At 41.9% G+C, this 25857-nt stretch overlaps 2 protein-coding genes across 3 annotated transcripts in view; both read right to left on the bottom strand.

The window, feature by feature from the left end:
• Positions 1-9106, bottom strand: crk (v-crk avian sarcoma virus CT10 oncogene homolog). Its single transcript, XM_046074321.1, has 3 exons — positions 8557-9106; positions 7272-7858; positions 1-3366 (listed from the first exon to the last, which is right to left on the bottom strand). The coding sequence occupies exons 1-3, from the start codon at positions 8774-8776 to the stop codon at positions 3229-3231; spliced, it is 945 nt and encodes a 314-aa protein (XP_045930277.1). The 5' UTR covers positions 8777-9106; the 3' UTR covers positions 1-3228.
• Positions 9107-10094: 988 nt separating this feature from the next.
• lrrc75a (leucine rich repeat containing 75A) overlaps positions 10095-25857 on the bottom strand; it is a 65814-nt gene continuing 50051 nt past the window's right edge. The window contains exons 5-7 of one of the 2 annotated variants that reach the window (XR_006828847.1): positions 16371-16644; positions 12155-14997; positions 10095-11001 (exon numbers count right to left, since the gene is read on the bottom strand). Coding sequence is in view for 1 of the 2 variants with exons in the window: in XM_046074529.1 (XP_045930485.1) it covers positions 14425-14997; positions 16371-16644 (847 nt within the window). In the remaining variant the exon portion in view is untranslated. Of the gene's footprint in view, positions 14998-16370; positions 16645-25857 lie in introns of both variants that reach the window. The other variant, XM_046074529.1, reaches the window with a different exon arrangement.

The following is a 25857-nucleotide window of genomic DNA, read 5'->3' as shown; positions in this document are numbered from 1 at the left end:
TTTGTCATGGGGTTGACTTTATTTACTAGTATATTAACACATTACATGCTACAGAAAATAAAAAGGTAATTTCAGTTGTCTTGAAAGAATATAGTGTTATAATAAAATGGCACATTTTGAGATTAACACAATTTCCGCTGGCATTTGGCCACCCCTTCCTTTTTATGAAAGGAAATCAATGACTTAATGCAGGGCTACTAAAAAAAAAAAAAACTTCTTCGTGGTTTTTATTGGCAACACAATTTATAAGATAATGATTTATGTAGCACCTGCCATGTGCAGTGTGAGTGACAAAAAAAATAAGCTTGATTTGATCATAACTACACATAAAAATGGACTGTGTCAAAAGCTGGCAGTAAACACAAATGTTACTTTGCTAGACCAGATTTTTCCAAGAAGTCAACCCAATATTTTTCAATAGTAAATATTTAAACGCGGGTTTGGAAAATGGCCAACTTGGAAATGAAACGCGACGGTGGGACTGAGTTTGTCAGGCAAAGCCACACGGTGATGGAAGCTACTGTGTGGAAGCAAACAAGGATAAAAAAAACCCTCATTGTTAAAACGGTAAGTGCATTCCGTTAAAAATCTAATTCATCTCCTTTAAATCTCATAAGCACTGGTGGAATATGCGTTCCTCTCTCAATGCTGTTATAGTGCCACCTAAAGGTGTCATGGCGTACTGGCCAGAAACACTGTATGATGACACCCGAGAGGAACCCCTCACTTGGAAGAGACGGCGAGTTCTCGCTCAAAGTGGCCCAGCTTCACTCTGGCAAAGGTCTAAACTGCACAGCCAGCCTGCTTCAATCCAAACCAGTCTGCATTATGATACATGGGGGTGATGATTGTCAGGTGTCAACAAATAGACTGATTCAATCTCAACAGAAAACAACCTCTTCTAAAAGAACAAAACACTGCAGGGTGGCGACAAGATTATTCAAAGGTTAAAAACAACGGGGAGGCACCAAATAATGCCACTTCATCTTTTTTTGGACACATATGACAAGATCTGTTTTGCTAAGGTATATTCAGTGAGCTGAATGCAGAGCACTAATATGAGAAGACGGTACTAACTAACATGGTGGACAGCCTACATTCACTCCGTTCAACTTCATTCATATACATCAGATGCAGATTGAGAACACATGGCCTTGTGAGGGCTGGGGGCATACAGATGTGAGCGCCCCCCCTGCATCAGTTGCACCAGCAAACCATCGGTCCCTCCCAACATGCAGCAGTAAAAAGTGTACATTGAATCCGTTTTCCTCCTGGACACAAATCAGCTATGAAGAAAACTACAAAGATAACAAAAACAATATTTTAGCATGTAATGATAATCACATAGTACATCATTTCATAACAATGTTCTTTTTTTCTTACAAAAGACTACTTTGTGGTACTTGGTCGTAGTAGATGGGTGGATGGGGCTGAGGTGAGCCGAGGTGTGGAGAGGTTGAATGTAGTGTTGCCTGTCTCGCCACCTTAACAATAGTCTTGAAATTTCTCAGGTTCACTGCTGGGTCCTGCGCTACAACTACATGAGGTCGCTCCTAGCTGCTGGTCTCGACTCAGGTTTTGTTTTCTCCATTTGATGTTTGGGGAGAGGGTGTTATGCGGGACCGGTCCTTGGTCTGCTTCTTGAGGAAAGCAGTACACCTCCAGTTGACTAAGCTCTTTCATTATTTCTCTCTAAGACACAACATTGCCGTCTTAAATCATCCCTGCGACAAAATGCGGCAGCTGTATATGAGCCTCGCTGCTCTCGTCTCTCACAGTCTTGGGTTACACTAAAATAATGCTGCACTCATGTCAAAAGATACTTTTAAACTAGAAAATACCTTTAACTTGCCAGAGAATATTGTTCCGTGCAGTTTTGGAGATGTAAATGTTATGCTGTCACCCTTCAATAACAATATTTTAGGATTAAATATTACTCAGGACTCCTATGTCTTTAATTTCCTGAATGAAGACACCAGTTTGGACAAATGAAGGGCAAATGTAGAAAAAGAATGCTGCCATGGCCAGTTTCAGCAAATAACTCTATCATCTGTGTGGCTGACACTGCAACTTTGATTTTCCTAGTGCTCAAATTCACCACTCACTACATGGATGCACTGGGAGTCTGAAACAAGCAGATCAAGGTTAAAAAGATACACACAAATACACTTATTTGCTTTCTTACCGAGTTTGATGATGGGATCGATATGCTTCTTGCATTTGTACGGTGAATATGAAGCTACTGCCAGCAGGCGATACCCTAGCTTTGCATAAATCCTGGAAGTGAGGGGAAACGGCTGGAACTCTCAGCCTACCAGCAGGGTAAAGACAAAAATTCAACTATTTGTGAGGGGTTAATATTTCTTGGCATGGCGCAGTGACTTCTCGGAGTACCTGCTGGTTGCCCGGCAATTTGTCTCAGCCAAGAAACAGTCCGGCACATAACCCGTGAGACTAAATTGTCAGTTAAAAATATATATATCTATATTTTTTCCAGGCAGGCCTCTGCTTCCAGTGTTTATGCTAAGCTAAGCTAATCAGCTGCAGGCAGTAGCTTCATATTTACAGTACAGACACAACAGAATTATTACTCCTCTCATCTAACTCTTGGCAAGAAATCTATTAAGGGTATTTCCAAAAATGTCAAGACAACACATGAAGACTGTGTTGTTACTCTTCAATTTAATACTGTATTCCCATCTGACGTGAATGCAGCATGATCCTACAGCGCTGTAACCATGGTGACGGATGAGGACCAGGATGAAAAGTGACACGGCGGCGAGCAGTTATCTACTGGCTCCAACACAGGAAGAGGAAGTGATTGAACTCCGCGGCGAGGACTCTCCGGAGGAGTGAGTGTTGATAATGTGTGTACGGCGGGGACATGACGAGGGGAGGATCTAAAGGGTTTTGTCACATCCATGGAACAGGAGATTCAGTTTACAGTTCCACTGTAGAGTATATAACGCATTTTTAAGTCAGTCAGTGAGAGCAGGTGGTGGGGAAGGGGAGACATGATTATTCAGAGGGGTAGAAATGAAGGAGGTGTTCGTTACAAAGGTCCCACGAGGGCCTGTTTGTGTTGATCTCAGTGATTTTCTGAAACTGTTACTGGTGCAGGTAAAAGCCGGAGGAGACGTGAGGGAGGGGGAGCGGGTGAGTGTGTGGAACAGGAAGGAAGGGAAGGGTCTAATACTAGTGTCCAGGTTGTGGCCCGGCTGTCCGCTCTCAGCTGAGTTCGTCCTCGGCGTTGTGCTGGTCCAGCAGTTTGACGTGTGTGAAGGGAAAGTGGCCTCGTTTGCCTTTACATTCACCCTCCCACTGGCCGTTGACGTTTATTTTGGTCACCTTCACCATGTCGCCCACCTGGGGAGGGAGGGGACAGAGGTATCGTGTGAGAGAGTTCAGCAGCAAAGAGTTATTATCATCATTAAAAATAAAAACACAGACAATCCTCTGTAATCTATGGTTTCTAAAATTTACAGTTTAGTTGGTCAGAGGACACAAGCAAATTGAAGATGGGACCTTGTGTTCTGGGAATCTGTACAAGACATAAATAAAAACAACAACTAAACAAAACGGTAGTAGCAGCCCTGCTGTGGGGCGATAGCATGTAGGATTACAGGCTTAACAGGGAGAGGAGTGGCTGTTCCTGTGTCACTGAACCTGAGCAAACAAGGACTAACAGACAGTTCCAAAGTTCAAGTCAATTCGGGTGACAGCTGAACAGCCAGCGGTTAAAGCTGTGCGTGCACGCTCAAAGCGTACACTGCGACACTTCCAGGTAGTCACGGTATCAGCCTGATAACCAGCTATGACAATCTTCCTTGTGTTTTAGTAACTGGCAGCATTTGCACGACTGCAGATGTCTCAAGCAAGATTTCTTCTCTCCCTGAAGTGACACCTTTTTTATAACGAGTATTCTTTTTTTCCCCCCACCTAATGTTGCTGCACAGTGCTCACTTGAAATAAAATGAGTGAAGCACTTTAAGTTTTTTTCCCCCCCCAATAGCTAAATAGTCTGCATTTCCTTCAATGGTTTCTTGTAGTGTCTAGTACATTAGAGAGCCCTAAATCATCACATATTGTTGACTAATTCGTAGAGTATTTTCAATTATTTTGTTTTATAACATGTCAGAAAATAGTGAAATATGCCAAGGGTGACGTCGTGAAATAGCTTGTTTTGTCGCACCATTGTTATTTGTTATCAAAGAACAGGAACCTTCTGAGAACAATTGGAAACAGATTGTTTGGGTTATCCAAAACTATTTCAGATTTTATGATTTGAAAAATGAGAATGAAAGTGTAGAATTTTCTGCTTTTTGGGGTGTCGCCCTGAACCGTTCGGTACAGAACATTCGGTTGGTGACTAACTTGGTTCAGTACGTCCTGTGATGCAAACAGTTACTGTCAAAAAAAAGTCTATTTCTGCAAATGCATGCAAACTGAAATTCTATGTTGAGAGAATGCTAGTCAGCTTAGACCGGTTAGTCAAGCTCTTGTGGTGTTGCTGCCTCCGAATGGCAAATGAAAGACCCGAGCAGGAGGATCTTCCCTGACGTCTAGATCCACTGTGTGGGAGCGTTACACTTTCTTTGTTATTTACAGCGAGAATGGACAACTATCAAACTCCTTTGTGACACTGTTCAACTGATATTCTTGTACGTCTGTGGACACCCTTCGGCATCAGCACGATGCATCAATTAGAGACCAAAACGGACTGAAGGCAATTCCTTCTCCCTACAGCGTTCAAGCAGCCTCCCCCTGCAGTGTCGGCCAGTGCCTAAGTAATCACTAATGCTATACAGTGGAGAATACAGAACTTAAGCAGGTGGTCAAAGCGCTTCAGCGTGTGCGTTCAAAATGAATGGCAAATATCATTTTCAAAAATGTTTTGTTTTCCCCGCTGTATTAAAAACGTCCCAAACCATGATGCAAAAACGGAGGTACACATTATCGTTACACCTCTAGCTACTTTGCATTAAAATGCTGAGAGTAAACCTTCTGAGCCACTGAGGGGTTAAGATGAAAGGGTGTATTTGCTAAAGCATATTGTTAAAAGTTGGTTGTAATATTAAATGTTTTGCATTCCACCAGGACAAAATATGGTATTCTAAAAAAGATGACAATAATATTGTTTTTTTTTACTTGTGTGGACTGAAACCAGAAACTACCTTGAGCAGAAGAGTAGTGTCAATTTTTTAAAAATGTTTATGTTACGACCAACAGTCTAAACCGCATACACATTTAGCAACAAATCTTCATATTTAACAACCTGGAATCTGGGAATGTTTGGCAGGTTTGCTTGAAAATACGACGGTATTAACTCAAAGTGACTGCTTGCGTGCCTTGCTGTAGCTTGTGGATGTCATTAATTGAAACCGCTGGCTGCTGTTTGTTTGTGTGATTTGTGGGTCACTCGTTCACAACACTGAAACAGTCCCAGTGTTCTAACGGAGTAAAATTAGGTGCATTTCACAAAGGGTGTCCCTGAATTACAAAGACTTTATAGAGCAGGTACCAATGCAATAAAAAAATATCAGTGCTTGTCCCCCATGTCAGGATCGGCAGGACATCCCTGGACATTACATTAGGGAATCTTTAAATAGAGGTGCTGAAATGTCTGCAGACACCACCATCATTATGTAACAAGGCACAGCCATTTGACACATACTGCTCACAGTATGTAGTGTTGTTGATGTAGTGGATTGCAAAATACTATAAAGGTGTTTCTGCCATTTTGGCTCCCTGTATACAGTTTATTTGGGGAGACGGAATACCACAAACAGCAATAAGATGCACTCCAGTAGGGCACCACCACAAGCTATGAATATCAATGTTACCACACAGTGATGCAACAACTCTCTGACAGTTTATACAAAATCTAAACTGTATTAAACCTCACAGGAGTGTTCCCTATGCTAAAACTGAAACAATTCATAGATTACTTGATCAATAATAAATTAATCGGCAACTATTTTGGTAACCAATTCATTGTGAAAAGTCCATTTGAAGCATAAATGCTTTTGGGCGGCTGGTCGGACAAAAACAGTGATTTTGAGATCTCCCGTTAGTCTTCAGGGAAGTGTGATGGATATATTTTTTTGTGACATTTTTTAAAACAAATGATGAAATCGCGAAAGTAATCTGTAGATTTATCGCAGGTAATGACCAGTAATTACTGCCACAACTTTGTGACGCTGAAATGTTTTCCCGTGTCCCAGACTTTAGAAAACAACACAGACACTTGAGTATTCACAATATAGTTACAATCATGTCTGATTTTAAGTTGGTTTAGATAACACGCAATCGTCACAATCAGAGGCTTTTCTGAAGACAACGAGGTAAGGCCATGTGAGCTAATCATTAACTGTCCTGTGCCGCCTTGCTGAGTCACTTCTGGCCAACTACAGTGGAGAAAACACTCAGCCTCACATGAGTCAAAGCCAGAAAAGTCTACCACAGGTGGGAGTGGCAGAAACCAAAAGGATCTACCTGTTGTATTTCTAACTGACATGAGCTGGAGAAAGACGAATCAACCAGCAGCAGCAGACACGTGGTTTGACTCCACAAAGTGCAAAAGCAGGGCACAGATCTGAGCCGTCAGAAGGACTGATCTGTGTTGGTATCTTGCCAAGAGGGACAAGAGCATACTCTGACTAGCCTGCCTCCTGGCTCAGCTTGCCTCCTGGCTTCACAGGGACCAGAGGAAATGGTCCTGTTCCCAAACACAAACTATTTCCTTCCCCCAACGACCTGCTCCGTGGGAGCCCCGCGCTCGCTTCCGGACAGTTTAACAGCCCAGCCGCCGTGAGCAGGGACCACAGCTTAATGGCAGTTTTCCTACTTGGGTACCCTACTAGGTTACTAACTGGGGGGAAGACTAAGTGCCCCTCACTCAAAGAAAAAGTCTAGTCCAGAAAAATAAAGCCAGTGAGTTAATAAACATTATGGGCAGACTGAATGCAGCTCAATCTGTGATGTCACTGGACTGATCTCTGCAGAAGAGTCATTATATCGAAGATTATGTGGAAAACTACACGGAGAGCTGGCTGAGCACTTTCTGACCTTGTTTCCTCTTCGCCCTGCTCACAAATACTCAGAACGAAATAATCAAAAGGACAATGGCAAAGAAAGCGAAGGAATGCGCGCTCAGTCTTGATAAACTTATAGTCCGACAGCCTTCTTCGCCAACTGTCCCCTTTCCTCCAGCACATGTTAAGAGGATGCATGGACGCAAGACAAAACACCACACACATGTCCAAATTTACCTCTAAGGCCAGGGCAGTCTTGTCGTAGGCATTGGGCACCCTCTTCTGTATGGCCCTGGCAAAGACAGGTCCATTCTGGAGATTTGGCAGAGGAGTGGGTTGGGCGTACTGGCTGGGGTCTGCCAGCAGCGGAGCGCCAGACTGGGCAGAGCCGTCAGAGTTCCCTAGCACTGCCATTCCTCCCGGTGGTCCCCCAGGTACGCCGGGCCCCGCCACAGAACTGGGAGACGCCGGACGGTACTTCTCCACGTACGGCACTGGGATCATCCCGGCCCGGCCTTCAGAGTTCTGGGCGTTCCACCACTGCTCCTCTGGCTTCTCCAGAACTCGGAGAATGTCACCCTTCTTAAATGGGAGATCCTCCTCGTCGTTGCCGGGGAAATCGAAAAGTGCTCGGACATACTCGTCCTCCAGGCGAGGCGGGGGGCCTCCGCCGGGGCCCACGCCGATGAAGGAGGTGTGTTTAGACTTGTTGATGGGTTCTATCAAGGTGGTGGTGTCCAAGTAGTGGATTTTATAGAACTCTAGCAAAGCGGGGAGGGCGTCAAACTCCTGGTCACCGATGCGGAACCTCGGATGGGCCAAACCTGGTGAAAATGACACAACACACAACCTGCTTTAACATGTCTGAATCTGGCAGGTGGCTGAAGCTCGTCTATTTATGTAACAAAGCTTGGTGGCGGTGATTTCCAGAATGAACAGGAAGGATTTTTGTTTCCTTATTTTACATTTCTTTCCACTTTCATATTTGTTTCTTTCCCACTTCCAATGAAAGGTCGGAGTTGTTTTGCAAAGGCATGAGGAAATACAACTAATATTGACAGGAAAACCAGCAGAGGCAAGGGACAAGGTCTGGTCAAAGTCTATAAAAACCTGGCAATTAGACAAACTTTTGTACATTTATAACTCTTTCAGAGCCAGCTGGTAATTTAACAGACACAACTTACATTAAAACGGTCTATTTCAAAACTCACACCACCCACCAAGGTGTGTTTTAGTGACAGAAACGTGCACCAATCGCTTTGATTTACTGAAACGACGCGTTTATCTAGTGTGTTGTCTGTCTGGGCACTCGGAAAAGGTCTGAGACCATGCCCAGAGGTATGTTTGCCTTTTAACAAGCAAACATTAAATAGACACATGTTTCAATTTGTCTGGCCTGCCGTTCTCCCTACAAGAGTGTGGATAAGGCACACTGCGCATCTCCTTTGGTGCAAGTCATGCAAGAACGGTCGCATCCCAATCTCGACATGCAGAGCCCCTCCAAACCCCTCTGCTACCTTACCTGGACCGGATTGTCGGTTGTTGCTGATGCTGTTAATTATGTAATGCGAGACTTTGGAGTTCTCTGATACCGAGAGCACATAGTCACCGGGGCTGGTGATGGAGTCCCGGACCAGAAACACGCCGTGCCTCTGCCCCTGCAACAGAGACACAGCCTCCTGTCTGCTCAACCGACCCCAGTACCAGCTGCCACGGTCCTCCGCGTCAAAATTTCCGGCCATGATAACCACTCCAAAGCCGAGGCTTCACCGGGCCTTCCCTTCTCTCCCTCCCGTTATCCACAGGCGAAGCCTTCAACTCATACAAAAACTTTAGCGCCTAGAGCACGTTTAGTAAACAGACGACATCCGCAGCTGGCCGTCTGGACATCAATCTGCCGATATAGATCCGCAACCACGAATCAAAAACGACTCTTATTTGGTTTACGACCGGAATTCAGCTCTAAAAATCATATAAGGCGTTTTAGCTACACAATTCCAGCTACAATCCAGCTCCCGATGTCAACTAACTTCAAAAACTGAAATGGCGGATACGGGAAAACAAAAAAAGACCCCACTCTCCGGATGTGACGTAGCAATTATGTCCGCCAGACGCAGCAGTGTCAAGCTAGTCAGAATATAAACTAGTAATATAAAACTTCCGTTTCGAGATACATAATATTATGTTGCCAATCATACAAGCTTATATTACCAGACAATGTGTAAATATAAGAGTAGTATTTGGTAAATCTTCTATTATAATCTTGGTGCAGGTGTATATTGTCTTTTTCAAAAGTGAGAAATTTGTAAGCTTTTATTTTGGAGATACAGCCAGTAAAGTGCTGTTCCTGCCCAGGGTAACTCTGTTTAACTTGAAGGTCCTGTCCTTCACGTTGGGAGGGGGGTGGGGGGGTCGATTTGAAATTTAAAGCTAGCCTCATTATTGCGCCAGATCAGCAGCACTGCTGTGATTACACTGTGAACATAAGCATTTAGAAGCGCTCAAAAATACATGTGGCTGATTTATCCCCGTTCATACCGGTTTGGTTGCAATTTGTATGTTCGGCCACTAGATGTCAGCCAAAAACTAATAGAAATCCTAAATCATTTCAATATCGATTTTGTCATGCCCAACTGTTATGGTTTGATATCCACCATCAGATCCTTTTTCCAAAATAAATAGTCAACACAATAAACTATCAAAAAAAAAAAGGAACTTCTTCACTGAACAAAAAACATCAATATACTGTCAGCCACATTTATGCTGTATGCCTCTGTATCTCTTTGCAATAAGGAAACATTTATAAATGATTTATAAGTTGAAACTAGCGGGTTTGTTATTGATTAATACATTGTTTAATACTAAATGAGTTGTAAACCATTAATAATAACAACGTCATTTGGGTTGCTAGGTTGTTGCTGGTGTTGTCTGCCTCCTGAATCACATTTATATATAAACTTATGTACTACTGCATGAAATACAAAATCAGATCAAAATTTTAATTACACATTTTCCTTAAGCAGTCATAATATTCAAATGCAAAAGTAAGAAAAGGCAGGCTTTGTTTTTGTCTCATAGAATTTATTAAGATCCATGGTATAACAGAACAGGATGCATTTTGCAATGTCATCTGTAAATAAATGCGTGTTTTCTTTTCAATGGAATACCTCAGTAAAGTGGCATGAAAATAAAAGATCCATGGTAGCTTTGAGGAAAGGGTTGAGTGAAGATACTGTGTAGAGAATAATACAGAGGTACTTTAGATTGAGAAATACACACAGAAGAAAGACTCACGGAGAGAGAAAATATCCAAAGCTACACTCGTGCCTTCAAATTCACATTACCGTGTTCAGCAGAGTCCTTGAGCAAGACATACACGGCATCTTCTAGTCACATAAAGCACTCATATCCCCACCTGCTCTATGAGTCCAAGTTAAACAAAATGATCAAGTCCTATTCAAACATTCATCAACAGTCATTCTGTCTGTAGTAACGAGCAGAGTGAGTCTTACCATCAGACCAACAGAGGGGTTGAAGACAATTTGCAAAATCTTTATATGTCTTTATGTTCAAGAATATTCTGGGCAAAACAAGAGTTACACGTTATTCAGTGTTGCACATAAGCCTACACTTTTTTCTTGTTAGGACTGTGTAATCAGATCAATGTGGGGCGCCAGTTCAGGTTAACGTCCTCCAAAAGGCAATCGGTTTAAGATCAAGCAGGAACAGAATCCTTCATATCAAAGGTAGATGACACAAAGTGACGGATCAAAGGTTTGAAATGAAAAGCCCGCATCTATGTTGATTTTTTTTTCTGATTCCAGATGTGATCTCTTTGCTTTCATTTGCAGTGACCTTAACATAAAAGCAGACAAGTGCATGGCTGCAGCACATAACAAACATATGTATATATATATAACTCTGATCTCCACTGTCCAACTCTCTCTCTCTGCAGTCAGAACGAGTCCTGTTCCAGGAGCAAGAAGAAAACCACAGTAAACCTGAGAATAGATTCTATAAGCTTCCACAATACTTCTTGGTGTTGAAGTCACGTACAGTGAGTCAGTCCCACCCTGCGCATCATGTCCAACTACATACAGTACCAACAGTACAGTAAACACCAATAGTTGACATATGGTCACATCACAATCTGAACTCACTATGCAACAATCAATAGGCGATTTAACGCCCCTCTCCACACAATGGCTTCAATAGCTGAAAATCACTGTGGTTTTTAAGGACAATCTTCCGTCTCATTAACTGTGATGATTCTGCCAGTGATGATGTGCTCAGCTGAGCTGCTCTACTGTTCAGCATCACAACCCGCCTGCCTCTGTATAAAGGGAGCATTGTAATGAGCTGTAAAATTGATTAAGCGAGGACAATGCAAATATCGCTTATTATAAAGGTAGCTTAAAGGGAAGTTTGCATTTGTAATTAGCTTCAAGCGCAACACTACTAATGTCTGCGGGCTAATTTGTATTAATGAGGCGAATGGGAACTGTTCGTTGTACGGAGAGCTGTCAGGTGGCATGTATGTGATCCACACAGTGTCACATTGTTGCCACTGATCATATCCACAAAGTTCAAAAGGATGTAAATTATCACAATTCCCAAACTTCACTTAGAAGGTAGGTGAAAACAGATTTTGGCTTTAAGTGAACTTGTAGGGTTTTCCCGGGTAACAATGTTTCATAATCATCATATGAATATGCCAAAATGTATTACAAAACAGGGGTTGTTTAATTTACGCAGAGTTGTTGCATATGGACATGCTAAATTACTGAATTCCAGGTGAAGTCTCTGGATACTTTGAAATGTATTTAATAACTCCTAAGTACTTGCTTGCCTTGCTACAAGTAAATGGTATCCATTTATTTAAACAGCACTTTACTTGTTAGAGAACCAAGTTATTTATACAGATCAGGTCTTTTTCCTAATATTCTCCTTTTCAGAAATTTAGTTTCTACAGGTTATTTTTTGCTTATCAGATTGTGGCATCAATAAAATCTTTGTCTTAAAAGAAAGATGCTGTTATTCAATGGGCAACTTTACATACTGCATACCAGTGATATGCAATTAGATGTTAGATATTCTGGTTCTACATGTTGGATTCTCACCATGTTCACCCATTGACCTCATGCAAATCCTTCCAGAGGTAATAAATCCTGCAAGCAAGAAGACATAATAAACTCCCATTCAACATATGTATAAATGAGCAATAACTGCCATATTATAAAGTGGTATACAAGCAATTCAGTATTGCACATCCATAAAGTTGGAGGATTTGTGAGCCAGATGAAAAAGAGAATGGTCAAAAACACTGACTCCTACAGTTCCCATAATGCAACTCCACACTGCATTTTTTAAGACCTTCTCTCGTTAATGCCCAAAATCCCTCAAACTCCATGCCCCAGTTTGTAACACATGCTTTCTGTTAAAAATTTAAAGCCCATCTGAGATTAACCCTGATGACATCACTATGAAATCGTCAGGGTTATTTTCTCATATGTCTTGACAGAGCTCCTTCCAGAGCCACAGTAGACATTTTACAACGGTTTCCATAGGTTGAAAAGCTGCAACACCTACCTTCATGAGTGCTCCTTTCAAATATATTGGCTTGCAATTAAAAACAAAAGTTCTTGCACACCATAAAGTCTACGTGTCCATCACTTAACATTAACGTCGTCCTCATATAGCCAAATGTGCTTGGCTATATGAACTTGATGAGGTGCTGCAAATGCAAACATCAGCATGTCATTAAAGGCCTTCCTTTTTGATGCCACACACGTTCACAGCTCGAAAGGTGAACGTATTGGCGCCTGGGGCAGCTGTCTGGGGAAACGTAATATGCATTTATTAATTTTTAACTGCTTTAGGATGAGGAGTTAATATTCTCTGCCTCAACAAAGTCCTCCTTTCCATATTATCAACACCTTACCACTGAGTGCCTTTTTATAATATCACAAATTAAGAGTCTGGTTCACCTTTGTACACAAATATTGCTTGAACTATCCCAAACCACAAAAAAAGAACATCTATGAATCCTTAAATTAAATGGTATTCCTCTTTAAATAGCTGATCCACAATATAAGCAATCACCCCTTCACAGATAAAACAATATATATATATATATATATATAATATATATATATATACTGTATATACTGTACATCCAAAAATACAGTTTGTTTCTTAAAGCTTTGCACTGACTACAAGTGACACATGAGTGGAGAGCACAGGCCAGGGGAGAGCTACATACTGCAAAAAGGATATAATTAGATGTAACCCAGCAGACAGCATACCTGAATATGATCATAGCTGCGGCCTATATATAAACACAGCACTGTAAGCGTGTGACGTGCACTACTGTACAGTACCGTGGAGTGAAACATGACCTGGATCATGAGAAAAGGGCTACTAAATATTTCAACTTGATAGCCCAGCATTTTGCCTGGGGACACATGGCAATAAGATGATCACGTCTATCCACTGTACACTGACAGCATGGCGAGCCCTTGTCCTTCCACAAAACAAGACACTTCTCACTGTTTTCACTCGGTTTCCTTGCAATTGTCGGGGCTTTTCTTTATCAGTTGTTTATTTCTTTTGGTTTCAGCTGACTAATTTCATCTTAAGTGCACTAAAGCACTGGGCATCTGTTCATTACTTAAGAAGCAACTGATTTCCACGAAGCTGTTGTCTTGACTTTTGATTCTTGTCTGTCATTCGATCCAGCTGGCTAGCCGTCGCTGTACGTGGGAGGAAAACATTTTATACACTTTCACTTCTAGTTTTTGGCAAATCATTTTTTTTAAAGGTTTAAGGGCCCTGACTAGTTTGTGTGTATCTGGTTTTATATGGTCTGGCCTTTGTTTTTGTTTTTTTAAATCTCTCAACATACACACACTCTTAACCAGTAACGGGAGGTGTCACAGGCACATGTAGGTATTAGCAGGGTTACCAGGAGGAAAGGACCTGAATAAAGGTTAACATTCTATACATAAAAGCCTTATGTGACATAATTAATCACTCTATTCTATGCATTAGCATCTTTAGTCTATTCATACTTTGAACAACACACAGTTAAGATAAAACAGACGTCCTGTTGGGGATTGTCAACTCATGTTCCAGTCACGAAGAATCACCTGGGTTCAACTCTCACTCTGCCAGTGTCTAAGCACTGCGGTGGCTGGTCACAAATCAGATTGGTGGAGGGAGTATCGAGTGGCATGTTAATATGGATTACATCCTTTCAACGCCGCAGCCTGTTTGACTTTGAGCACCCTCAGTTAGCCTCTGCAGGAAACGCTTCTCTCGCCTCCTTCCACACAGGACCCGACACAGGAGGGGAAACATAAGCAGAGCAGAGCAGAGTAGGGAGCAGCGATCAGGTCAAGTCGTCCTCCTCCCCTCTCGTTGGCTCAACGGCTCCAGAGGAGTGCTGTGACTGGCTGGAGCAGGACAGGTGGGAGGAGTGGCTCTGCGTGTCGTCCTCGTCCTCCACCATCACCGCCCTCCTCCCCGGCAGCTGCTCTTTCCTCTGCGCTTCCTTCTCCTCCCCTCTCCTCGCCGCCCTCCTCCCCACTTTCCTCTGCTCCTCCACTGTCCACATGCTCTCCTCCTCGTCCTCCTTCCCCTGCACCTCCCTGTCAAAGTCCAGCAGCTCCTCCATCATCTCCTCTATCTCCATCTCTCCATCCAGCTCCTCCTCCACCTCTGACCGGAGCTCGCCCATGCTCTCAGTCCGGTTGGTGTCGTCCGTCTCCTCCTCCTCCCCGAGCCCCCTCAGCCTCTCGGGGGGGTCGCTGGCTTGACTCTCTCCAAACTCCAGGATGGTGGGCAGGTTTCCCTGCTTGGGACAGCGCTTCCTCAGGCTGACCAGGAAGGGCTGTGGCAGGGAGAAGATGTCCACATTGTTGCCCAGGTCAATCCACGTCACGCTAGGGAAACTGCCTGGATCCTGGGGTAGAAAATATGAACCAGTCAACAAGTAGTGAACACAGCTGCTGGTTTCAAGACTAGAAAATCCACAACTTCTCTAAACAAATTGAAAGTCAATGTGGCCTAGGGGTCTAGGGCAATGACCATGAACCATGTCCGACAGGAGCCCTTTGTGTCCTATCTTCTCCATCTATCTTCCATCTCTTACAGCCATCTTTTTACAGTAAAGTCTAGAATTAAGGCATAAAAATGCTTAAAGAAATGAAAGTATGGTTTCCTAAAATAAATGATAGTAGTACTACACAATAGTTTAGTGTAGTTATTATAGAATATAGTACTTTTTTAATTGTGTTAAAAGGTGGCCTAGCATTGATGTCGGCTATAGTGCTATACTTGGTATGACCACCAGGTGGAACCAATAAAGAAGTGTTTTTAAAGTTCTAAATTTTTAGGGTGTTTCTACTGCAGGAACTTTCTTAGGGAACCAAGAACATTTTGAGAAACTCATAAACTTTACCTGCTTTCTGATTAGATGAACCAGGAACTAAATTTAGTTATTCTGGCAGGAACTAAACAAGCAGCACCTCTTGTTCCACAGGCCAAAAAGCCCTTGCTCTGATGGTTCAGGAACTACTGGGGGGAAGTACGCAGTGCTGAACATCTGTCATTGGTCAAATAATGGCACCTGCAGCACCTCTGTACTGTATGTCTCCTATACAGTCATTCAGACATCAGCGTCACACAACAGTAAATATAAAGATGTGTCACTGAGTGAAAATATTGCATTACATTTATCAGACGCTTTTATCCAAAGCAACTTACAACTGCTGTATATGTCAGAGGTCACACGCCTCTGGAGCAATGAGGGGTTAAGTGTCTTGCTCAGGGACACAATGGTGGATAGGTCACAGTGGGGGATTGAACCCAGGTCTCTCACACCAAAGACAAGCATCTTATCTATGCACCATCACCACCCATCAACAAATGTCATTTTTTTGATCTGTTTTCAGACTATTTCTAAATTTCATGGATCTTCAGATGCGGCAGAAATACAAATACACAAATAATTTTTAATTTCTAATTTAGCTCCTGGAGCTATTTAGTCGAAAAGCCAAATTGTGACGTCCAAAGTTTTTCTACTATAAAAATATTGATATATAAGATATTAAGGCTTAAAGAGAAGTATAGTTGGGATTAGATCATGGGTCCACTCCCAGCACCACCCTCTGCCCAGATTTTAATTATGTGGCTCTAGTGACTACAAAGATCTGTGGTATCTGTAGGTAAAAAGCCTAGTTTATGCCAAAGAAAAATGGCACAAGTTAAACGCTGACAAATTATTTTTTCCCCAAAATGGCCAAGATCTACTCAAAAGATAAGTGACTTTCTGACCTTGAGGGCGTCAGTCAGCTCCTTCAGGACAGCTCTGGTCAGCCTGTTTCCATTCAGTGCCAGAGTCTCCAGGTGTGGCAGGGCAGCCAACGTGGGCAGGAGCAGGAGGAAGGCCTCGTCTGTCAGCTCGGTGAAGCCCAGCTCCAAGCTGACCACGATGGACGCGTGACGCTGTAGGTGTGCGCACAGACGCTCCATGTCCCGAGCCGTCAGAGGGATACCAGAGAGATCCAACGCCCCGCTGGACGGAGGGGCCGACAGCACCGCCTTCAAACTGGAGATGGACACATGAGCGAATATTAGAGCCAAAATGCTTTTTAGGGCCAGCAGACAGGTGGTTTTTAGATAGTATTTTGTCCTGTTCATCTATTTACCAATGAATACCAAGAGCATACGGTCTTAAATGTTCATCATATTGCATTAACGTACTGCACTTGTCACCCTTTTAGTGGTTTCTCTCCATGACAGTATGCACATAAAAATTATATACAATAACATCACACATTATGCAACATTAGCCACCTCCACTAATCACATAAAACCTGCTACTTCACACTTATCAAAGTGACAACATGGAGACATGGTAATGTTTCCATTTCAATGTTTGCGTCCCATTGGCTGTAATTTATTCACCGTGAAGAAGCCAGCACACGATGCATTCAACAGTATGTTGTTCCGCTACCTCTAATAGTTTGCTCTGGTTTATGCAGTCAGTTCTGCAAAGACAGTGTTACAGCATCTGACCAGACTCATTACTCCAGCCGGCAATATCCTATATTATGGCTACAGGCCACCATAAAATGCTCTGATTTGGAAATCAGTTACACCTTCATCATTTGAACAATGAACAGAACTCATGTCTAATGTAACCAGTCATGAATGAGTAATATGTAGAATCATAGGACAATATGACCTGTTTTTTTTTTTTTAAAACATGGGCCCTGTTTTTGGAGCATACTGGGACATCTCAACATGTATACTCACTGTACCTGTCGGATTTGAAACTGTATTTTTAGAATTACTTTAAATTTATTGATTTATTAATCCCAGCTCAAGGTCCATTTAATAACTCCCCATTTTTTTAAATGAACCTTAAAGTCTTAAAGCGCAAGTGATTCAATTATAACAGCTACTAGAGATCCAGAAAGAGCAAGTAAGACCTTGAGTTGGGGTGGTTGGTTTATTTATGTGATTTATTAGAAGCTTTCCATTCTTATCAGTTTATTATCACATGGCCCACTTCTGTATAATATGAAGACACTGAGGTGAAATGAATTAAGAGGAATAGTTTGAGGCTTTCTTGCTGAAAGATAGATGAGAAGATCAATATTTGTCTGTTCAATACGAAGTTGGACCCAGCAGCAAGTTAGCTTAGCACAAAGACTGGAAACAGGGGGAAACAGCTACCCTGGCGCCGTCTGAGGTAAAAACAAATCTGCTTAGCAGCACCTGTAAAGCTCACTAATTAACATATTTGTGTGCAGGCTCGGACTGGAAATCTGGTGATGATCCTGGCAAATGCCAGATGGCTGGCTCACCTAGTGGGCCACATGGCCACCAACAGCAATGTGGGGGGGAAACTGACCTGCTGAAATGAAATCAGGACAGAAAGAGTGGAGTTAGAATAAAAAACACAAAATAAATGGATCAAGGACAGAAAAAGTGAAAAGGTCAGAGAGAAAAAGAAATAATCTCGAGGCTGGCACTGCAAAATGTTTAAGTTAGTGTTTAATCACTGCACTGATTACATTAACACCTGTCCCACTGTTGGTGAGATAGAAGGAGCAGCCATCATTCTCTGTCCTGTCCAGGACTGAAGAAGAACTGACGACTAAGATGACGCAAAAGCACTTTATCTCATGGCAACTGAGAGTGAACTGACCGAGGCCGATCCAGGGGAAAATTGCCAGGGCCGAATTGTGATCGCAGTCCAACCCCGTTTGTGTGATATCAATTTTCTCACCGAACTTCTCATCATGAAAGCGATCAAGCGTATTTTTTTGTCTCAAAAACAATTTCTTCAGTTAGAAACTTAAACCAGGTATATCAGCAACTTTTCATCCAAAAGCAGCGGCAGCTGCATCTGCCCCTCAAAGCCCTGTGGTGAACCCTACTGTTAGAGACTAAACGCAAAGACACAGAGAATATAACTGCATGCGGTGATGTGCACAGATAGCATGCATTGTATCATGGCAGCTAATGGAAACTACATAAAAAGCACACTTAAGGAGCACAAAACAGCTAAAGAGAGCTCTGGGGACACACAGACAAAGACAGAGCCACAAAGGGGACGTTGGGGCTTCAGAAACTGATGTTTGGGGAATGTAAAATGACTGTTCAGCAGCGAATTACTTAAACCTAAACTCACCAACCACATGGTCTGAGCTAAAAATAAACGCAGTTGGGCGCCTGGATTTGGCCGAGAATTAAGTGAGCCGAGCACAAAGGGCTGATCTGGGGTCTGGTCTGTAAAAAAAGAAAAACTGAGATCGGAAGTTTAATTTTTCCAGCTTACAAATGAAAACAATATGTGTAACACCCACTGGATTTGAGGGCCAATGTCCACTATCACCCACATATAACACATGCAAGTGAGGTTTAGACACACACACACACACACACAAAGAAGGATACTCCATTTAATAAATAAAAATGATAAACTGGCAGTAAGTCTTCTTCCCCAGCGACTATACATTGAAAGGACATGAGCTGTACCTACAGTACCAGTACAGCACTGATGAGCACAAAGCTGGCCAGAGGTGCACTGAGAAACAAGTGACTGTGGTACAGACTGTGGGATTCAACTATTATCCTCAGTTAACAGCTGAACATGTTTATCTATTCACACACCAGAGGGACTTCAGAGGAATGTAGGCCAGAACAGCCCAAAGCAAAGCAGGGAACGTGGGTCAAATTTAGCCTTCCAAAAATGTTTTACTCACTCTCCCAGAGGATACACGTGGTGATCTGTCACTGCGTTATATATTTGGTTTGATCTTTGGGGGCAAAACATACAAGTGTCTGTCAATCTACCAACATCATCTGGGATTTAGTGGATGAAACAGATAGAAACTAAGTTGATTTTAGCCACACTGAGGTGTGGCACTAGGGATGGCAATGTTGGCCCACCACTTTGATCCTAAAATATCAGCACCTACTACATGGATTGGCATAAGATTTTGTACAAAAAGTTCATGGTTTCCAGGGGATGAATCCTCCTATGGTGATCTAGCGCCACCATGTGGTTCACATTTGTGGTTCACATTTGTGGTTTTCTGTGAAATCTCTCGCCATGGAATTTGAAGAGGAAATTTCCATTTTGCATCTTTCATCTTCAGGTCAAAATTTTAATTTGTCCAATACTTTGGTTTTTGACCAAATACCTGCAAAATGATTGACATCCCAACAGCACAATCTGTCCTTGTTCAGTGCAAATGAGCTAATATTAAGCATGTTTACAAGCTAAACTAAGATGGTTAGTGGCAAACATTATACCTGCTAAACATCAGCAGGTTAACATTGTCATAATGAACATGTTAGCATGTTTTTTTAAAGTGTTGTTTTGTGCATTTCTGCACCTTCATTACAAACGGTAGAGAAATGACAGGAAATGAGGGAGAGAGAAACACAACAAAGGTCCCCGGGTGGATGTGGGGATTCATGGCTATTTTAGTACTAACAATTATATTCATTATAGATTAATTGGCAGACTATTGATTGACTTACAAATACTTTGATGGTTAAAATGTCAGAAAATAGTGAGTCCTTATGGTGACTTCAGATGTCTTAGTTTCTCCGACCAGCAGTCTGAAACCCAGAGATATTTAGTTTACGGTGACATAAAACAGAGAAAAGCTTCACATTGGAGAAGCTACAACCACAGATTTTTGGCATTTTTACTTAAATAGCTTCAATGATTATTCAGTGATTAAGTTGACTTGGATTAATGTTCTCTTGATCGACTGATTGATTTGTCGACTAATCATTGCAGCGTCTTTGCTCTCATTAGCATTAGCACTTAACTTACAGCAGTGCTGTAACTAGGCGCAGAGCTGCTAGCATAGCTATAGACTCCTGTTCTTGTCATGTTTGCCATTAGCTATGTCTACATATTGGACACTTTTCAAGTACAATTGATATACTCGGGGTTGTTCACTTCACTGTTGCTATCTGCTGCCATCTTTTGGTTTTTCTCATTTAGAACACAACTGGTTTGTTTCAATCTGCCCACAGTCATATCAATAGCCTGCTTCTTTATGACTTTAACAGAGGAAAGAGATGTTGGCAGTATATTCTTAAACACTGTGCAGCACGACAGATAACATGTAAAAAGTCTGGACAGCTCTGATCTGGTTTTTGCCCGTCACATCACTTTTGTGTTTTTCTTTTATGGACCTACTTCTCCGTGATGGGATTTCCCATGAAACACAGTCAGTGATCTCAGGGGACCTCAACATGTCGCTGAAATTTCTTTTGCAGTTACTTACATCTCCAGTTCAAATGTGACCAACAAAAAACTCTGGTAGATGTTCCTACAGCGCTTTATGATCAGGGCAGGAACTACAAGCAAAAGAAGCCAAAAGAATGGTACACATAAATCCATATTTATGTTTCAGTGAAATAAATACCTCAAATTATTTTTCTCAAGTTACTATTTATGCCCGTTGTTGATACTATTTTTGCTCTATAATAAAGCAAACTGGGCAATGAAAAGCAGTACCATGGTTTTGTACCATGGTCCACTCAAGTCCCTCACGCCTACACGGGGAGGAAAAGCAACAAATAGTTATAACCTTTGGAACGCTTGGCCTAATATATTCCACTTCTCTGGCTGACAAAGGTCATCAAGTTGTAATTAGGCTTTCTTATAATCTGCATTTATTTAGGAAATATGTTTGTATTTATTCTATCTATTGTTCTTTTTATGTCTGCCTTGTAATTTACAAGGCAGACATTGTACATATTACAAAGTGCTTTACAAGTGTCATATAAATAACCTTTACTATTATTATTATCAGCCACACAAGATGTGTTTTTTAAGAGATGTAAACCTTCATTGCACAACATGACATTATTTATTAGCAATCTAGCGTTAAATATAACAATTACACAGAAAATTTGAATTTTCTAAAAAACCTGGTGTGTTTATGGTCAAAACTAGGAGTCGATCAGGCAACAGCCAGACATTTTGCATCATCCCCTGGGTCCAACAAAGATGCTGTGTCAATCGAATGAAATGGTACACACTTCCTGTCTCCTAAACATAATGGGTTGTGTGTGCATGATGTTGTCTTTAGCTCGTCACTAGTATCATCTGTGCGGCTAAAGCATGATATAGCTTATTTCTCTGTGCCACAGAGCTCAATTGTTGTCCCGCCTCTGTATTTTCTATTAAATCCACCATTCCCCATCGTGGTGCTGTACATACTCAGTAGCGTACCAAATGTGTATTAATCCACATTTGGATAAAGGGCTAATCCACACGTACACGGGTATTTTTATAACTGGAGTTTTTCCTCCTTCGTTTAAAAAAAATATCTCTGTACATAAAAACGCAAAAACATGCTTTCAAGCGCTACCAACAGCATGCCAAACCACCAGGCGGCAAAATGAACTGTAAAGCCAGGTTGGCCAATCAGAGCTTAATAAAATCATAAACAAAGCAGGAAGTGGCGCACAATCTGACTTCAAACACAGCAGATTACGGCGCGCACTCTGACGTCGCAAGGCAAAAACTGCGACCTGGCAGGGGTTTTCAAAAGTTTTCGGTTTCAGTGACCTGAGGCTGCGTTTCCGTGTGGACAAACGGCCAAACCGCATAGAAAAAGTCACGGTTTTGAAAGTACCCGTGTTCGTGTAGACATGGCAATAGTCCCCAACAACTGCACTGTTTACTCCTGTTTTGGTAAGGTTTACTAAAAATTAAAGCGCCTAGCTGTTTTCACTGAGCCATTTTTAAAAATGCTAACTTTAAATATAAAATGAAACCATTTAATCGTAATGTTTTGGTCTTTTAATGTGATTTGTTGACAGTAATCTAACTCTAGCAAAAAAACATCAAAGGGCAACATTAATATAATTTAATATTGTACAAATAGTCCGTTAATAATATAATAAATAGTATCACTCCTCCATAATATTACAGAGCACCGTTCCTGTACAGTAATATGAGGGTTTTACATGGGAGTGTTTTATTTCTGAGGTTTGACAAGAAAATAAAGGATTTCTCACATGTTTTGTATTTTTGCATTGTACAAAAAAGTCCCTTCTTGCAATGTAAACCTTTTTATATACAGTCTATGATGTAAACATATATGAATTGGGGGGGGGGGGGGGGGAAAAACACCTTGAGGCTGATGAGGCTACCCGTCACTATGTGTAAGTGGTCTAAAACCACTTCCGACAGAGGCCCTGGAGGTTTATGCACCAACGCAAGTCTACACAGCAGCCCATTTCCTTCTCTCTGAGTGAAAGTGCGCTAATTAGTTAACACAGCTGGAGCAGCAATGCCCTCGTCTCTGTTACCCGTGGTTTGAGACCAGTGATCTAATCGTTACAGCTCATGCTCCCCTCCCATGCTCGGCTGCTCCTCCCCTCTCCCAGCCCAGCTCCGTCTGTCTGCACACAACAGGAAACAAGCATACATGGATCAAGAAAAGCAAAACCACACACATCTCAACCTACACGCTATTTTCAACCTTTGTCTGATGTCTCTTGGGAAATGTTTCTGCGCTTCGGTCCCATGCTTCACTCCTCTCCCTCTTTATCCCGACAATCTACCACTTCTCTCCAACAACACCTCGGTTTAAGGCAATAAACAAAATAGGCTAGACCAGTAGTGTGCAAATAAAAACCAGATGAGAGGCTGAGAGAGCTCATGATGTATTTGGCTTCAGATCAGAATCCCACGCTACAGAGAGAGAGGGAGACACACCCCATTTCCGAACTGAGGTCACCCACCCCTGTCTGGACAGCTACCAGCAGAATGGTGGGGCGGAGGGCTGGGTATGTCATCTGAGGCATACACAGATATAAACTGTGATGTTTTACACTCATTGCATTGTTTCTTGTTAAAGTCAGGGTTTCCATTGTAGCCATTTACAATGATAACTGGGGTAGATTTAACGCTGGAAATTCTTAGTAACTTTTAAAACAATGGTTCCTTTATTTCAGACAGAAGTAAACAAATGCAGGCGACTCATTGAAATGACAACTGTCAATGGCAGATTTTATCAGCTGATTCTGGCTAGCTAATGAAGCTAATGTTGGTTCCATGAGATGAAAATGCTGCACTGGCTGGCTTTATGATATTTCCAGCTGACCCTGTGGATCTTAAATATGCAGTGGTGGAAGAAGTATTCACAATATTTATAAGTAATTAAGCAAACCATAATACTAAAAACTCCTCAGTATAGTAAATAAAAGTCATTCTTTCAACATGTTATAAATGTACTTAAAGTATCAACAGTAAAAGTACTCATTATGCACAATGGCCTCTGTGAGTGTTATATAATTGTTATAATATTAATGTTATATAATGTTGTAGTTGGTCAAGGTGGAGCTCATTTGAACTGCCTAGGCACTTTTAGGTGGTCTCATCTTTACCAATGCATCATATTTAATAAACTGATCCATTTATTATTGCAAGATCATAATCACAAAAGTAACCAGTAACTATAGCTGTGAAATAAACACAGTGCAAAAATTACAATATTTGCCACTGAAATGTAGTCGTAGTAGAAGCAAAACACAACATAAAGTACTATAAGAATGTACAACAACTCAAAATTGTACTTGAGCATTGTGAGTAATTGTACTTTGTTACTTTCCATCACTGACTTGATGGCTACATACATGAAATTGTGCTACATGACTGACGCTCAAGGCACAAAGTCAGCATCTTGACAAGTTGATGATCCATGTAGAAGCCATCGGAATACAGAAACACCAGTCATCTTTTATTAGTCCAATTATTTGAACAAAAGTAAGATTAGGGTTTTATGTTATGTAACATAACACAGCTTAGCTTACATACTTGTTCATATTTTCAAACAGTACGTGTTCACTTTTAGGGCTCTATTTCCATGTACCCGGGGGCATGTCACAGATCACAGCCAAGCTGTATCATCGGGGCCAGGACATCTGTCCTGATAACCAACACAGAACTACACACAAAGAAGGTATATCTCCACCATGGAAATTAGCCAAATATAAAAGATTGTTTTAGGAGCAAAATCATAATTGACAGAAAAAGCAGATAAGCAGATAGTAAACAGGCAAAACCACTGGTCCTTCAACTCCCTATGCATGACATCATTACTTGCCTTGTTTTCACTTTTCTCCTTTTCTTTCTTTCTTGGGCCAGAACGGGTCTGGTATGGCCTAATGGAGTATGACCTTCTCAATTATAAATTGGGCAAAGGTGAAGCAGAAATATTCAGAAATCTATTAAGAATCAAAAGGGATGATTCAGGCCCAACGTTCCCATGCTGATGGGGTCTTATGACCCCCGTACTTCTAATTATCACACTGACGAAATAATATCTTGTGAGTCATACTTCCATTTATCCCCAGAAATGTAGTCTGTATAAAGATACAGGGACCTCGTCATAGCCTGCATTTCACATTGCATCTCTGGAAATGCCACTTTTGTCTCAGGTCTTCTTCCGCGCATCGCCATGAGGCTTAACTGTCTTTCACCTCCATCCCTGTATCATCCCCTCTGCGTCTGTTCCCGTCTGCCTGCGTCTCTCTATAAGATCCGTCCAGCCATATATATTCACAAATCGTGCGCGCTCTTTCCTCTGTGCCTGCTCTGTTCCTCTGAAAGATGTGAAACCACCCACTTGTTTCCTGAAACAGACTCACAAGGTGAATCCAGGTGAGGGTGACTATGTTTCACCAGCGGCATCCTCAGCAGACATGAAATGTATATAAATTAAGGTGGTGAGACAGAAATTGTGGGGATTTTTAAGAATATATTTAATTATTACTGTAATAGGTAATAATAGGGTCTGAACGGCTTCAAATCTCTCCTCTACCTGCCTGCCTGTGTTTCTGTCTCCCCCCAGAGATCAATTATCACCCAGTCAGCTGGTGTGTGTGACGGCAAGTCTCCTTTTGCCTCCTTTTTCCTCTCCTCTCCGGTTCTGAAGGTGAGAAAACACCTCCTCCCTCCTCTCCTCCTGTGCAACAAGGTTTCCAAAGGTAGCATGAGTGGCTTGGTTTACGTCTTCCTGACTGTTACCCCACAATAGACGGGCAGGAGGAACATTTCATCAGAGGACTATTCTCTGTCTAAATGGACAGTTTTGACCTTTTTCAAGAGACTCCACTCCAGTGGTGTTGCTCTGTAGTTTTATCTAATAATGTGTCATCAGGAGCTGTTTTTATGCCGAGTCACATTCAAAACAATCACTAGAGCATCTGATTACACTGATTAGGCCAACTTCAACCAGAGGGAAGGAGCTTGGAAAAGCAGCTGCTC

Source organism: Micropterus dolomieu, linkage group LG17 (genome assembly GCF_021292245.1).
Source record: "Micropterus dolomieu isolate WLL.071019.BEF.003 ecotype Adirondacks linkage group LG17, ASM2129224v1, whole genome shotgun sequence".
NCBI classification, from domain to species: Eukaryota; Metazoa; Chordata; class Actinopteri; order Centrarchiformes; family Centrarchidae; genus Micropterus; species Micropterus dolomieu.
This window is presented reverse-complemented; position numbering and strand designations above follow the sequence as displayed.

What these genes read in the sequence shown, in the direction of transcription:
- crk (XM_046074321.1), bottom strand. Translation starts at nt 8,776, where the DNA reads ATGGCCGGAAATTTTGACGCGGAGGACCGTGGCAGCTGGTACTGGGGT. An exon ending in CAACCGACAATCCGGTCCAG is followed by an intron (nt 7,859 to 8,556) that starts GTAAGGTAGCAG and finishes CATTTTCACCAG; the next exon opens with GTTTGGCCCATCCGAGGTTC. An exon ending in AGACTGCCCTGGCCTTAGAG is followed by an intron (nt 3,367 to 7,271) that starts GTAAATTTGGAC and finishes CTCCCTCCCCAG; the next exon opens with GTGGGCGACATGGTGAAGGT.